The following is a 12,717-nucleotide window of genomic DNA, read 5'->3' on the forward strand; positions in this document are numbered from 1 at the left end:
GTGGGGGAAGAAGGGATAGGGAGAGATTTGTTAAAAGGTAGTTTTAAAATATTTTATTTTATTTTTAGAGACAGGGTCTTGCTCTGTCACCCAGGCTGGAGTGCAGTGGCACAATCCACAGCTCACTTCAGCCTCGAACTCCTGGGATCAAGCGATCCTCCTGCTTCAACTTCCTGAGTTGCTGGGACTACAGAGGCACACCACCACACCTGCCTAATTTTTAAAAATTTTGTAGAGATAGGGTCTTGCTATGTTGCCCAGGCTGGTTTTGACCTCCTGGCCTCAAGTGATCTTCCTGTCTCAATCTCCAAAGTGCTGGAATTGAAGGCATGAGCCACTGCATTAGGCTGAAAAGGTAGTTTTAATTACCCCCATCAGAAGCCCAGAGGGGAGGTCACTCAGTTTGTAAATGACAAAGTAGGATTTACATGCAAAGCCTCATGCTAACACTCCACTCTGGACACTTCCTCTCTTTGTCTGTTTAGTGTGGATAGAGCCTATCAAAAACAGAATTTTTAAACGTGGACTCCTGAATGCTTTAGGGTCACTGTTTGTTTGTCTTAGTTCACATTATTCAATTCTTACCTGGATATACCCCTGTCAATTTAATCTCTTGACCTAAAAATCATATTAATTAAACTCCACTACTTACAGCCATTTTGTCTTAACACCTTTTTTTTTTTTGAGACAGGGTCTCGCTCTGTCACCCAGGCTGAAGGGCAGTGGGGCGATCCTGGCTCACTGCAACCTCCGCCTCCTGGGTTCAAGCAATTCTCCTGCCTCAGCCTCCCGAGTAGCTGGGATTACAGGTGCGTGCCACGATGCCCGGCTAATTTTTGTAGTTTTAATAGAGACGGTGTCTCACCACATTGGCCAGGCTGGTATCAAACTCCTGGTCTCAAGTGATCTGGCCGCCTCAGCCTCCCAAAGTGCTGGGATTACAGGCATGAGCCACCACACCCGGCTCGTCTTAACAGTTTCTATACTCCCCAAGAATGAGTTGCAAATGAACTAAAAGTCAAGCTTGTAGGAGCTACAGAGAGTCACTGGAGAATTCCTATTTATATTCCCCAGCTGGTCATGGCCTCATAAGTATAGTGGCTGCCTCTTATTCACCTCTGTAAGCCCAAGTCTGACACATTGCTGGTGCAGTACATACCCAGAGAATATGTGTTGACTTTTGAATAATTTGGAATCCAAGGGCCAGTGTCAAATTTCAATCTAAGAGTTGCATCCATTACCAAAGATCCTGATTTCTTCCTAGACAGCATCTCAATGTCTGACTCCAATTAGTGGCATGAGTAATTTCTCCATTTTCAACCTTGCCTTACTTAGTTTGTCCCTACCCATATACTGCCAGTGGCTCTACAGGCATCTGGGCCATTTTAGCCTGTGCCCTGAATTTCTTTCTATGTGAAAAGGAGAATATCAGTGGAAAGGAAGAAAGAAGGGGGAGAAAAAGGAGAGAAGGAGGGAGGAAAGGAAGGGAAAGAGGGAGAGAGATGGAGGTAAACAGAAGACAGAGAGAGCTATAATATATTTGGGTAATAGGGAAATGACTACAAATAATTAGGAGTTACAGAGCATTTCTAAGCTGAAAAATAGCCTCAGCATTAGTCTAATCCCTTCACTCATCAATGTGGATTCCGAGGACTGAATAGGAAAAATTAGCTCCCAAGACCACATAGCTTGTCAGTAAGTGGCAGAGTTAGACCTGGAGTCCAATTCTCTCTCTCTTGTCTACTGGGCTTTTCAGCTGCACCATACTGTTGTATAGGATAAAGATTCTCCTTTATAGAAGACCAGCTTCTGGACTACTGTCCCTCCTGACTAGAAAACCTGAATCTAGAAACACCTAATAGAAATGATAGTATAAAAATGTGTTCCTGAAAGAGTAAGTACAACGTCTGCAGAATTGTTCATTTCAATTTACAAGGAAAGAAGAAAAGAAAACCAAAGGAGAAAATAAACCAATACAAGACAACAGAAGTGTGCATACCTTTACAGCCCCATCTACAAAAGCTTCCTCTAAGTGGGGGAAGAAAAAAAGCATGTGAAGTATACAGGGAATATGCCCAACACCTTCCTTTTCTTAGATTGCTATTATTGGAATAATAAATTGATTGTTCAACGTTGCCAAATCACATAAACATATATTAATGTATAGTTTACCTGTACTCAGGTTTACTTTTCCAGTTTAGGAAAATATTGCATTTAAAAATGTTTCTAGTTTTCCAACATTAAGCGAGAAAAAAGTCTTAATTGGAGCTTGACAGAATCTACCTCAGGGACTCATACTTGAATTATGATCCCAAGACAGGCCTCGGCTGAGAACTCACTAAGATTTTCAGGTTGTCACAATATTTTTGAAACAAAGAGAAAGTGTTTTATTATGGTTTTACCTAGCACTATAGCTTTTTGTGATAAGAGACAAGACATATAGTTCTTTTCCTGGGGTCTTTTGTGCACCTGTGCACAGGCTTCTGCTAGCAATTGGAAGCCATGCAGAACAGAAAGCAGAATCTCATTTGGATGCAGCTCTCACCTTTCTATGCCAAGATGCACGCACCCATGAAAAGAAATTCTTGCTGCATGAAATTCAGAGATGCTGGAAATTAGGCAAAATCATCCTCTGGCCCAGAAAAGACAAAGGGTGGACAGAGCATAGATTTGGAACTCAGGAGATCCAGAATCCAGGCTGTGCCCTGCCCCTAATGGGATAGGAAGTCTTAGAAAAATTCCTCATCTTCTCTGGATTTTAATCTCTTCAGTAACAGAATGAGGAGATTGGACAAAGTGACTTACAAGGTTTCTTCTGGAAATGTTCCATGGCATAAATATATCTAACAATTCTGCTCAGCCAATAAAATTTGTCCACCACCCATCACCCTGCCTCCTGATAGTTACTGGGAATTCTCTCCACATCTCTACCTGTCTGCAGGAACCTCCATTCTAGTAGTAACAACTTCCCTGCATACTCCAAATGTAGGACTGAACACAGTGGAACACACAGAGTATGCTCTGGAGTGGAACGTGGTATGTCTGGGAATATTTTAGACCCTCTGCTAAGAGCTGTAATTTCTGAGCCCTGAAAGGGCTGCATAACTAGATAGTCTTACTTCTCAGGAGGTTCTATGGCCTGAATCTTAAGAACAGGATCATTTCTAATGAGGCTTTAGGTCACCATAATACCACTTAGAATCCAGGTAACAGGACTGCATTTGGATAAGATTACATTCTTTTCCATTTCTTCAGATATTGGATACCTTTAGATAGGACTGATTTAGAGATAATGGACTCATTTCTAAGGCTACACTATTATGTTGTTATATTATGGCAAAAGGGTGCTATTCCAGTTCCTATTGTGATATATTTAATTTCTTTGACTTTTCTCTTCTCTACCCAATCCTACCCACTTCCTCTACAGACTTCCTTCTATCCCCGAGAGTTTTGCAGTCTACTGGATGAGATAATTTCCTTTGTTTTTTACCCAGATATTCCTCCCCTCCACCATCAACATCTACCCATCAGGGAAGAAAAATGGCCACATGGAGTTGGACTTAATGAGTTTACCATAACCACATTACAAGGCAGGAAAGAAAAAAAGCCTTCCCTTTAATAAGGATGTAGGACTTCCTCTGACAAATCATAAAAGTTTTATTAATTAATTGGAAGCCATCCCCAAAAATGGCATTTCCGAGGTTTCTATCTTGAGCTGCTGAATTCTGATCACATAGAATCCTCACCACAAACTAGACTGGAGGACAAAATTCAATTTTCCTTCTTCTTTCTGGAGGCAAAACAGGGACCCACATCAAAGGATCCTTTCAGAGGGGCTGCTAATGAGCTCTAGGACACCACAGAATTTTTGTTGCCAAGTGTTCACAAAAACAGGGAAGGCCCCAAACACATCTTGCTGATGAAACGATGAACAATTATAAATCAAAGAGCATTTTTGTGCTGCTTACTGACACAGTTCCTGCCCTCTCTCTGTCTTTTCTACATCCATAAAGAAACTCAAGTTCTTAAAATTAAAAAAAAAAGAAAAAGTAGAAAAAAGGAGAGAGTGGTGGGAGCAGAAGAAAGGGTGATGAGGTGGAATTACATACTTCATATTTGCCAAAGTTCTAAAGCAAAATAAGAAATCAGCCTTTCACGACCTTTAAAGGAGCAAAGATAGCATTAAAACAATGACAGGAAAACGCTCTGGACGATGGGCGTCTTTAAGGACCATCTTCACTTAGGTATCAAACAGAGCACATCCAACTCCGTTTTGGAAAAAGTAATTCCTTCAAAAGAGTGAAGATAAACACTTCTTGTAATTTCCTTTTCTGCAAGTTGGGTTCTGCAATGTTAGTTCTTAGATTAGTCCACCCCCAGTACAATATTAAAATCTGCCCAAGACTTTGCTATGAAATGCCAGTTAAAGCTGAAGAAGCACCGTTACACAGTCTGCAGTTGGAAGATCATAAAAAAATCATTCTTACCTCTGAACCATCATGACCTCGGCTCATTTAAAGGAACTGAAGACAGTGCTTAAGGCAAAAGACACACGTATTAAGCACTTGTGTGACTTGTGTGCTGTGTGTGTGCGCGCGTGCGCGCATGTGCTTGCATTTTCTCCAACTACAAACCAGTGGAAGTAGGAACTTAAAAACCCCCGACGCCTTCCGCTGCCATATAATCTCAAGGAAATGACCATACTGTTTGTTGCTTTGATTAGAAACAAAAGCCTTTCAATATGAGTCACGGGAGAAATGGGAAAATAAAAACAACTGAAAAACTTCTGCTATTTCTTTTGGCCACTCAAAGGCTTTCTTTACTACACATTTAAAACATGATGAAATGTCATCTACTGTTTTCTAAACTTCATGGATAATGCAAGCTTTAGTTTGGGTAATTATTCAGAGACAGGCAATGCCATGTACAAATCTAAACTTCAATTTCGGCTCTTCGTTCTACGCTTGTTCTGGATGAGGCTGGGAATTTAATGAATATAAATAAAAATAATATTTAACTCAACTTTGCTACTCACAGCCAGTTGATGTCAACAGCTTTTCCACTCAGAAAGAAACTCAGAATTCCATGGAACAACCTTAGTAAAATTAATCGGAGATGCCAGCCACAACAGAAAATCTTGGCAGAGTGATGTGGTCTCAGAAAAGATTCATTTCACCATTTGCATTTAATGAAATCATTACTATTAAAGTCATTCAGTGAATAGGAAATAATTAAAATACATTATGCTTGAAGGAAGAGAGAAAAACATATAGAATATAGGAAAAATAATAAATTTACTTTTTTTAAAAAAAAAGAATGATTAAGTAAAAGCTTGTGACAGGGTATCATGCTCCTCCCACCTGAAAAAAGGAACAGTCTGGAATTTTGCTCAAGAGTATGGTACGGTTAAGAACAAACCATAAGACTAAGTCTCTAAGACTCTCTAGAGTCAGAGAAACCTGGTGTTTTACAGCTGTATATATCCGTGGGAAAGTTACTTGATCTTTCTGAGAATTGGTTCCCTCCTTTGTAAAAAGGAGATAAAAATCCTGATATCCTTCAGGAGTGCTGGGGGAATTAAAAGAGATAGTTCATGGAAAGCTCAAAGAATTTGCCTGGGAGATACCACAAGTATCTAAATACAGGGTGGGGTACCTCCCTTTACCCCCACAAAATGTTAATCCCTCAGAAACCAGGGAGCAGCTTTATCTTCAAATCCTTGCAAAGACTCTAATTACTATGACCACAATATATTGTCTGGGGAAGACACGGCAGCCTGTAACAACTTCAGTCAATGCCAAATTTGGATGAAAATAGAAATCACTTGATGATATCAGTAGAAAAGGTGAGAAAAGGCAAAACCTTTAATACAGATTTAGTAATTATTTGTGAGCACGTGACCTCCCAATTGGAGGGGTTGGATGTTAGAAGAAACAAGTTACTTAAACATTATTTCATGCATATATACTTATAGGATAAATGGAAAAAGGAAAAAAAAATGCTGGTCAATGATATTCCCAGAAAAGTATCACATATGGAGACTGAAGAAGTGCTATATAGCTCAAACAACTTGGGCAGAAGTGGAGATGCTGTGCTGTGATACAAGGATGACTCAAAGAAGACTTTTGTTTCAGTGCCAGCACACAGATGCACGTGAAGAAGTTGAATAAAATTATTCAATCAAGAAAGAAATCACTCCAGTTATTAATCTGCATAAAAAGTGTTATGACACTCCTACTATAAGGAGTAAATTTTCTAGTATTTCATATACATTTCTAAACTTTTATATAGGTTAACCCAAAACATTTGCTCTGAGTCTTCTCGTTGGGAAGGTGGGGAATTATTATAGTACTTTATTTGAGAGAACCTTCTATTTGTTAACATATAACAGTAAAAACTCAATACATGGTACCTTTTCTTACTGGGCTGGAGAGTCAACTGAGAGAACTAGTGGGACATTTCTGATTATATGGTAAAAATGTTTTCACTGTTGAAGGACAATCAGAATTTTGATAGCCAGTTTCAGCAGCAAGATGGGCTAGATTAGGCAAGGCTAAAACCAGGAGGCCAGGGCAGCTTGAGGGCCAGGTGAAGGTTGACAGATCAAATTCGGGAGGAGGCTGGGCAAGCTCAGGTTATGGTGTGAGAACACATAGAGATGGGAGTCTATCAGGAGTATTAAAATTAGGAGGCCAGGCGCAGTGTCTCACGCCTGTAATCTCAGCACTTTGGGAGGCTGAGGTGGGTGGATCACCTGAGGTAAGGAGTTTGAGACCAGCCTGGCCAACATGGCGTAACCCCGTCTCTACTAAAAATACAAAAATTAGCCAGGTGTGGTGGCACATGCCTGTCTTCCCAGCTACTTGGGAGGCTGAGGCAGGAGAATTGCTTCAACCTGGGAGACAGAGGTTGCAGTGAGCCGAGATCGCGCCACTGCACTCCAGCCTGGATGACAGACCAAGACTCCGTCTCAAAAAAAAAAAAAAAAAATTAGGAAACAGGATCCCTGCTTTTCTATGGGGACACTATCCAAATAACTGGGGGTTGGGGGGAACCCCATATCCCCATATAAAGAGGATGAATATGTGATTCCAGACTGACCAATAAAATCACTCTACCCCAATGTGTGGTTAATACTTAGCGTCAACTTGATTGGATTGAAGGATGCCAAGTATTGATCCTGGGTGTGCCTCTGAGGGTATTGCCAAAGGAGATTAACATTTAAGTCAGTGGGCTGGGAAAGGCAGACCCACCCTTGATCTGGGTGGGCACCATCTAATCAGCTGCTAGTGTGGCTAGAATATAAAGTAGGCAGAAAAATGTGAAAAGACAAGACTGGCCTAGCCTCCCAGCCTACATTTTTCTCCCATGTTGGATGCTTCCTGACCTCGAACATCAGACTCCAATTTCTTCAGTTTGGGGACTCGGATTGGCTCTCCTTGCTCCTCAGCCTGCAGACAGCCTATTGTGGGACCTTGTGATCATGTGAGTTAATGTGAGTTAATGCTTAATAAACTCCCCTTTTTATATATATATAATATATATAACATAACATATAATATATAACATATTATATAACATACAACATATAATATAATATATAACATATTATATATAACATATAACATACAATATAATATATATTATATATAGTATCCTATTAATTCTGTCCCTTTAGAGAACCCTTACGAATACACCCCATACCCATTAGTTATAGGGATCAGAGAAGAAGTATCTCTGTTTTTGTTTGTTCTGGAGTTACAAAGTTGCTTGGATGAGAGTCTGGGACTACCAGGAAACCTCATGCCAGACAGAAGTGTTGTAGAGAGACAGACTCCAATGTCATTGTCTGAATTATAATTCCTGCAGGAGTGGGGTATCAGGCAGGAGTTTTGCAATCAGTAAATCAGAAGGGGTCCCAGATAACTGGCATTCAAAGACCAGAACAGGACAGTGGCAAAGCCGATGCTATATCCAACCTGAAACAAATGTTCTTCCAAATGCCTTCTGCCATGCAGTCAGACACAAGGCAAGGTTTAACCTGGGATTCGGGAATGTAGACTTGGGGAGCCATGTTTAGGAGTCCCACTGAAAATGAAACTATATCCTGGAATAGGTCCAAATGAAATATGAGCTTCTATGTGAAACTGTGCCTATAAAATACAAATTGTGACACAGTTGGATGATCACCTAACTGGTGAGCTTGTACATATGTATTGGTGACTTTGTGGCGGCTTTCATTGACTGTGAGGGTGGAACAAGGGAAATATGTGCACCAATTTAAGGAAAAATATGTGGAAGCAGGATCCCGACTTTTATCTTTAAGAGAAGCTTTGCGTTTTATCACAAAAGTATCACTTTCATCACAGAACATTTCACAAACTGAATGAATGCCAGACGCACCATAAAATTGCAACAGAGGCAATGTATTATAGTTTTCCAAAACTCTGATGGCCGGGCATAGAACTAAACCATTTGTCATAAAGTAAGAGGACAAACTTTAAGACCAGCTCATCTCTTCCTAAGTTTAGTGAGGTTCGCACTAAAGAAAAAAATATTTCCTCATAACTTCTCATCTTTCTCTAATTCAGCCTCTAGAAACAGTTCAGTTCGGCTCAAATATTTCTTGAGCATCAAATACATGCAGAGGCCTTACAAGGAAGTCAAAGATGAAAACACCATGGTTCTGACCTTCGACAAATTTACAGCCTGGACCTGGCATCTCTCAAAAAGAGAAGAGTAATCACTTTATTTGTCACCTCATAGTCAACTCTGCAATTGAGGAATTACACATTCCTTTCACGCACATGCTGGTTTCCGTTTTTAATCTTTTATCAATCTGTATGTCAGAGCTTCTTGGATACCTGATGATTTTTCTTAAATTTGCATTCATTGCAAATTTAAGAAAAATTTTCTTTTTTGTAATTATTTTTACAAAATTACAAAAATATTTAAATTTTTACAATTAAAAATAATTGTAAAAAATTATTTAAAAAAATAATTTTGTAATTATTGTTTTGAACGCCTATCAGGTATTGGACATCAGAGCTGGGTGTGTGGCCTATGTACACCCACAGGATTCAATGTTCAGAAGGGCCTCATGCTTGGTTTAGTGTTCTGCTGTCTCACAATTCTTCATCATTTTTGAACAGGGAATCCCACATTTTCATTTTGCATTGTGCTATGGTTTGAATGTCCCCGCTAAAACTCATGTTAAAATTTAATTGCCATTCTCACAGTATTAAGAGATGGGACTGGCCAGATCAGGGGGCGGGGGGCAGGGGCACATGCCTGTAATCCCAGCAGTTTGGGAAGCCAAGAACAGATTGCTTGAGTTCAGGAGTTTGAGACCAGCCAGGGCAATATGGTGAAACTCCATCTCTACAAAAAACACAAAAATTAACCAAGTGTGATGGCATGTGCCTATAGTCCCAGATACTCAGGAGGCTGAAGTAGGAGAATCACTTGAGCCTAGGAGGTTGAGGCTGCAATGAGCCAAGACTGTGCCACTCTACACTCCAGCCTGGGTGACACAGTGAGACCCTGCCTCATAAACAAACAAACAAACAAAAAAAGAAGTGGGACCTTTAAGACATGATAATGAATTAATTCATTATTACAGTAGTAGATTAGTTATCATGGAGGTAGGTTTCTAATAAAAGATAAGTTCAGCCCACATTTTTCCTCTTTCTTCCTATGAACCTGTGTGCCCTTCTGCCTTCAGCCATGTGATGACCCTGCCAGATGCCAGTGCCATGTTCTTGGACTTCCAGCCTCCAAGAACCATAAGCCAAATAAATCTGTTTTTTTGTTTGTTTGTTTGTTTGTTTCTGAGACGGTGGGGGAACAGTGGTGAACAGGAGAGGTATCCAGAGGGGGGCATGAAACAAAAAATAATTTCATTCATAAATGAGGTAATTTCAGATAAGAGCAAGACTTAGGAAGAAAATAAAGCAGGAAGACATGATAAAGAGGGGTGGAGAATGCTGTCTGGGGAGAGTGAGCTCCTGAATTAAGACTGGAGGTCAGGAAAGAGCCAGTCACAGGAATAATTGGGTTCAGGACCATTTCTGCCTTGTTCAGGGCTATAACATGTGGAACCTGGAAAGTTCTCAACTAATATTTTGAATGAATAGAACTTCTGTTTAAAAAGGAAAAGTACCAAATACAGAAAATTAATTCATAATTTAGTACAAACTGGGACTGACCGATAAGGAACATTTAAGTTTATTTAAGGTCTCCTTCAGGATCACATGTTTTAGCAGCTGGAGGGGGTGCACCATGTCCAGGAAAAACAAACCTGATGGAAAAGTTCATTACTCATATTCCCCTCTAGACAGAAAAAGAGGGAAAACTTTTGTGCTAGGCAAATTTTCTTGCTTTCTTAACCATAAATGGAAAAACAGAGATGAAAAGAGGTAGGGAGAGAAGCAGGCATGGTAGGGGTTTCTTTTCTATCTGTTTCATAGGATGAAGGCCATGACTTTTGACTTGGTTTTACCATAAGGGACGTGCAGTTTTTTAGGTGACACACATAAACTTTGTAAAATTGAGTCTCATCTCTGTGTTTGGAAAAATGAAAAGGGTCTTCAAAATTCATTCTTGAAATTCACTTTACAAATGGGAAACTGAGGCACTGAGATGTCTGGTAGCAAACGTCTCCCCAGTTGGGGGTAGAAGAACAGGATTTGAACCCAGGGCCCATGCTCTTACACAAGGCCTTTCCATTTGGCCATTGTAGACAAGGTGGAATGCATCCAGGGGTTAACACTCAGGCATTCTGTTAGATTTCCTTCCTGTCTTTCTGCAGAACCTGGCCTTTTGTTTTGTTTTCCCCTTTCTCTCTCCCTTTGTATTCCTTTAAAGCCAAAACAAAGAAGTTTTTATAACGGAAAATTTCAAGTACACACAAAAAGTCAAAGACCAGTGTAATAACCACCTCCCATGTTTCCACCTAGTTTTAAGTTATCAACACCTGGCTAATATTGTTTCATTTATATTCTCACCTACTTTCTGCCCTCCTGTATGTATTATTTTGAAGCAAAACCAAGATGTAACTAATTTCATCTGTAAATAATTCAATATAAAAGATAAGGACTCTTTTTTAAACATAACTCTAAATACTTAAAAAAGTTAACAAAAATTCCTTAATATCATCAGATATCTAGTCTTTAAATATCCAATTATCTGATTAATGTCTTTTTTCCCCAAGTTTGTTTGAATCAAAATCAAAAAAGAAAAGCTCCACATTTTGCAATTGGTTGATATTTTCCTCAGGTCTTTGTTAACCTACAGGTTCCTGTTCCATCCATCTCTCTCTTTTTCTCTCCTCTCTCTCTCATTGCAATTTATTTGTTGAAGAAACTAGGCTGTTAATCCTGTAAATTCTCCTACCACCTAGGTTTTGCTGATTGCATTCCCCTGGTATCACTTAAGATGTTCCTCTGTTTACTATGGTTCGTGTAGGTTGGTTGAGTCCCAAGGCTCTATCAGATTTCAGTTAGATCTTTTTGGCAATACTATCTCATAGATCACCACTTGTGTTTTTTCATTAGAAGAGCCATTTCTTTTTGTGACATTAGCAGCTGCTAATGCTCAATAGCTATATCATTTAATTAATTAGGGGTTGCAGTATGATGGCTTTCTAATTCTATTATCCCTTACTTACTAGCTAGAATATTTCTATAATGAGAGATTTTTTTTTCCTTATCTATTAATTGGTTACCCAGTAGTATAATTCATACAAGAAAGGCAGAGAAAATGTTTGACTCTTTATTTGCCAGTTTCCAAAATAATGAATTGAGTACTTTCAAGGGTGGTCAAAATGTATTTTGTCATTATGAACATATGCATTTAAATATAATTTATGTGTTTCAATCCATTACAGTTATTTTCTCTTTTTAAAAATTTTCTTTACTGATATTCAGATTGGCCCATTTTGGCCAGTGGGAGCCTCTTCAAGCCAATTTCCAAGTCCTTGTGACATGATTTTAGTAGTATTTGTCAGCTTCCTTGCTCCCTGGGATAAAAAGATGCTCATCTTTTGCATTTACTACTCAAAACCTGGGCATTGTCTGTTACTGCTGTTTGTTTCATTTAGAAAATTACACTATAAATTATGCATAATAAAAATACGTATTTTAGGTATTACAGCCATGTTATCCACATCCCCACCAAGATATAAAACATTTGCAGAAAGCTACCACTGCCAATCTTTCCCTACCTCGCAAAAACAACTACTATTCAGATTTCTATCACAATAGATTAGTTTTTCCTGTTATAGAACTTCATACAAATTGAATTATAGAGTATGTATTTTTTAATACCTGGCTTCTTTTACTGAGCAAAATGTTTTTAATATTCATTCATGGTGTTGCATGCATTAGGAATTCATTCTTTTTTTTATCACTGAGTAGTATCCATTGCATGAATATAGTATAGTTTATTGATCTCCTCTCTTGTTAGTGGAAATCTGAGTTGTTCTCAGTTTGGGGGTATTAGAAGCTAATAAGCTATTAATATTCTTTCACAAGCTGTGTGTGTGCGTGCATGTGTGTGCGTGTGTGTGCACATGCATATGTTTTCATTTCTCTTGAATAAATGTGCATGAGTGGAGCTAACAGATCATAGGATTAATGTATGTTTAACTGCCAAACAATTTCCTAAAAGGTCATACCATTTACCCTCCCAATATATGAGAGATCTGGTTATCCCACA

At 39.1% G+C, this 12,717-nt stretch overlaps 1 protein-coding gene across 4 annotated transcripts in view; it reads right to left on the reverse strand.

Annotated features, from left to right (window-relative positions):
• LOC105483959 (FERM domain containing 4B) overlaps window positions 1-12,717 on the reverse strand; it is a 364,588-nt gene that overhangs the window by 175,085 nt on the left and 176,786 nt on the right. Inside the window, exon 1 of one of the 4 annotated variants that reach the window (XM_071092070.1) lies at window positions 4,488-6,277. The exons of the other annotated variants lie outside the window; for them this stretch is intronic. Coding sequence (XP_070948171.1) covers window positions 4,488-4,514 — 27 coding nt within the window. The 5' untranslated portion in view covers window positions 4,515-6,277. Of the gene's footprint in view, window positions 1-4,487; window positions 6,278-12,717 lie in introns of those variants that run through there. 4 annotated transcript variants of the gene reach the window in all.

This window comes from Macaca nemestrina, chromosome 2 (assembly GCF_043159975.1).
Source record: "Macaca nemestrina isolate mMacNem1 chromosome 2, mMacNem.hap1, whole genome shotgun sequence".
Taxonomy (NCBI): domain Eukaryota; kingdom Metazoa; phylum Chordata; class Mammalia; order Primates; family Cercopithecidae; genus Macaca; species Macaca nemestrina.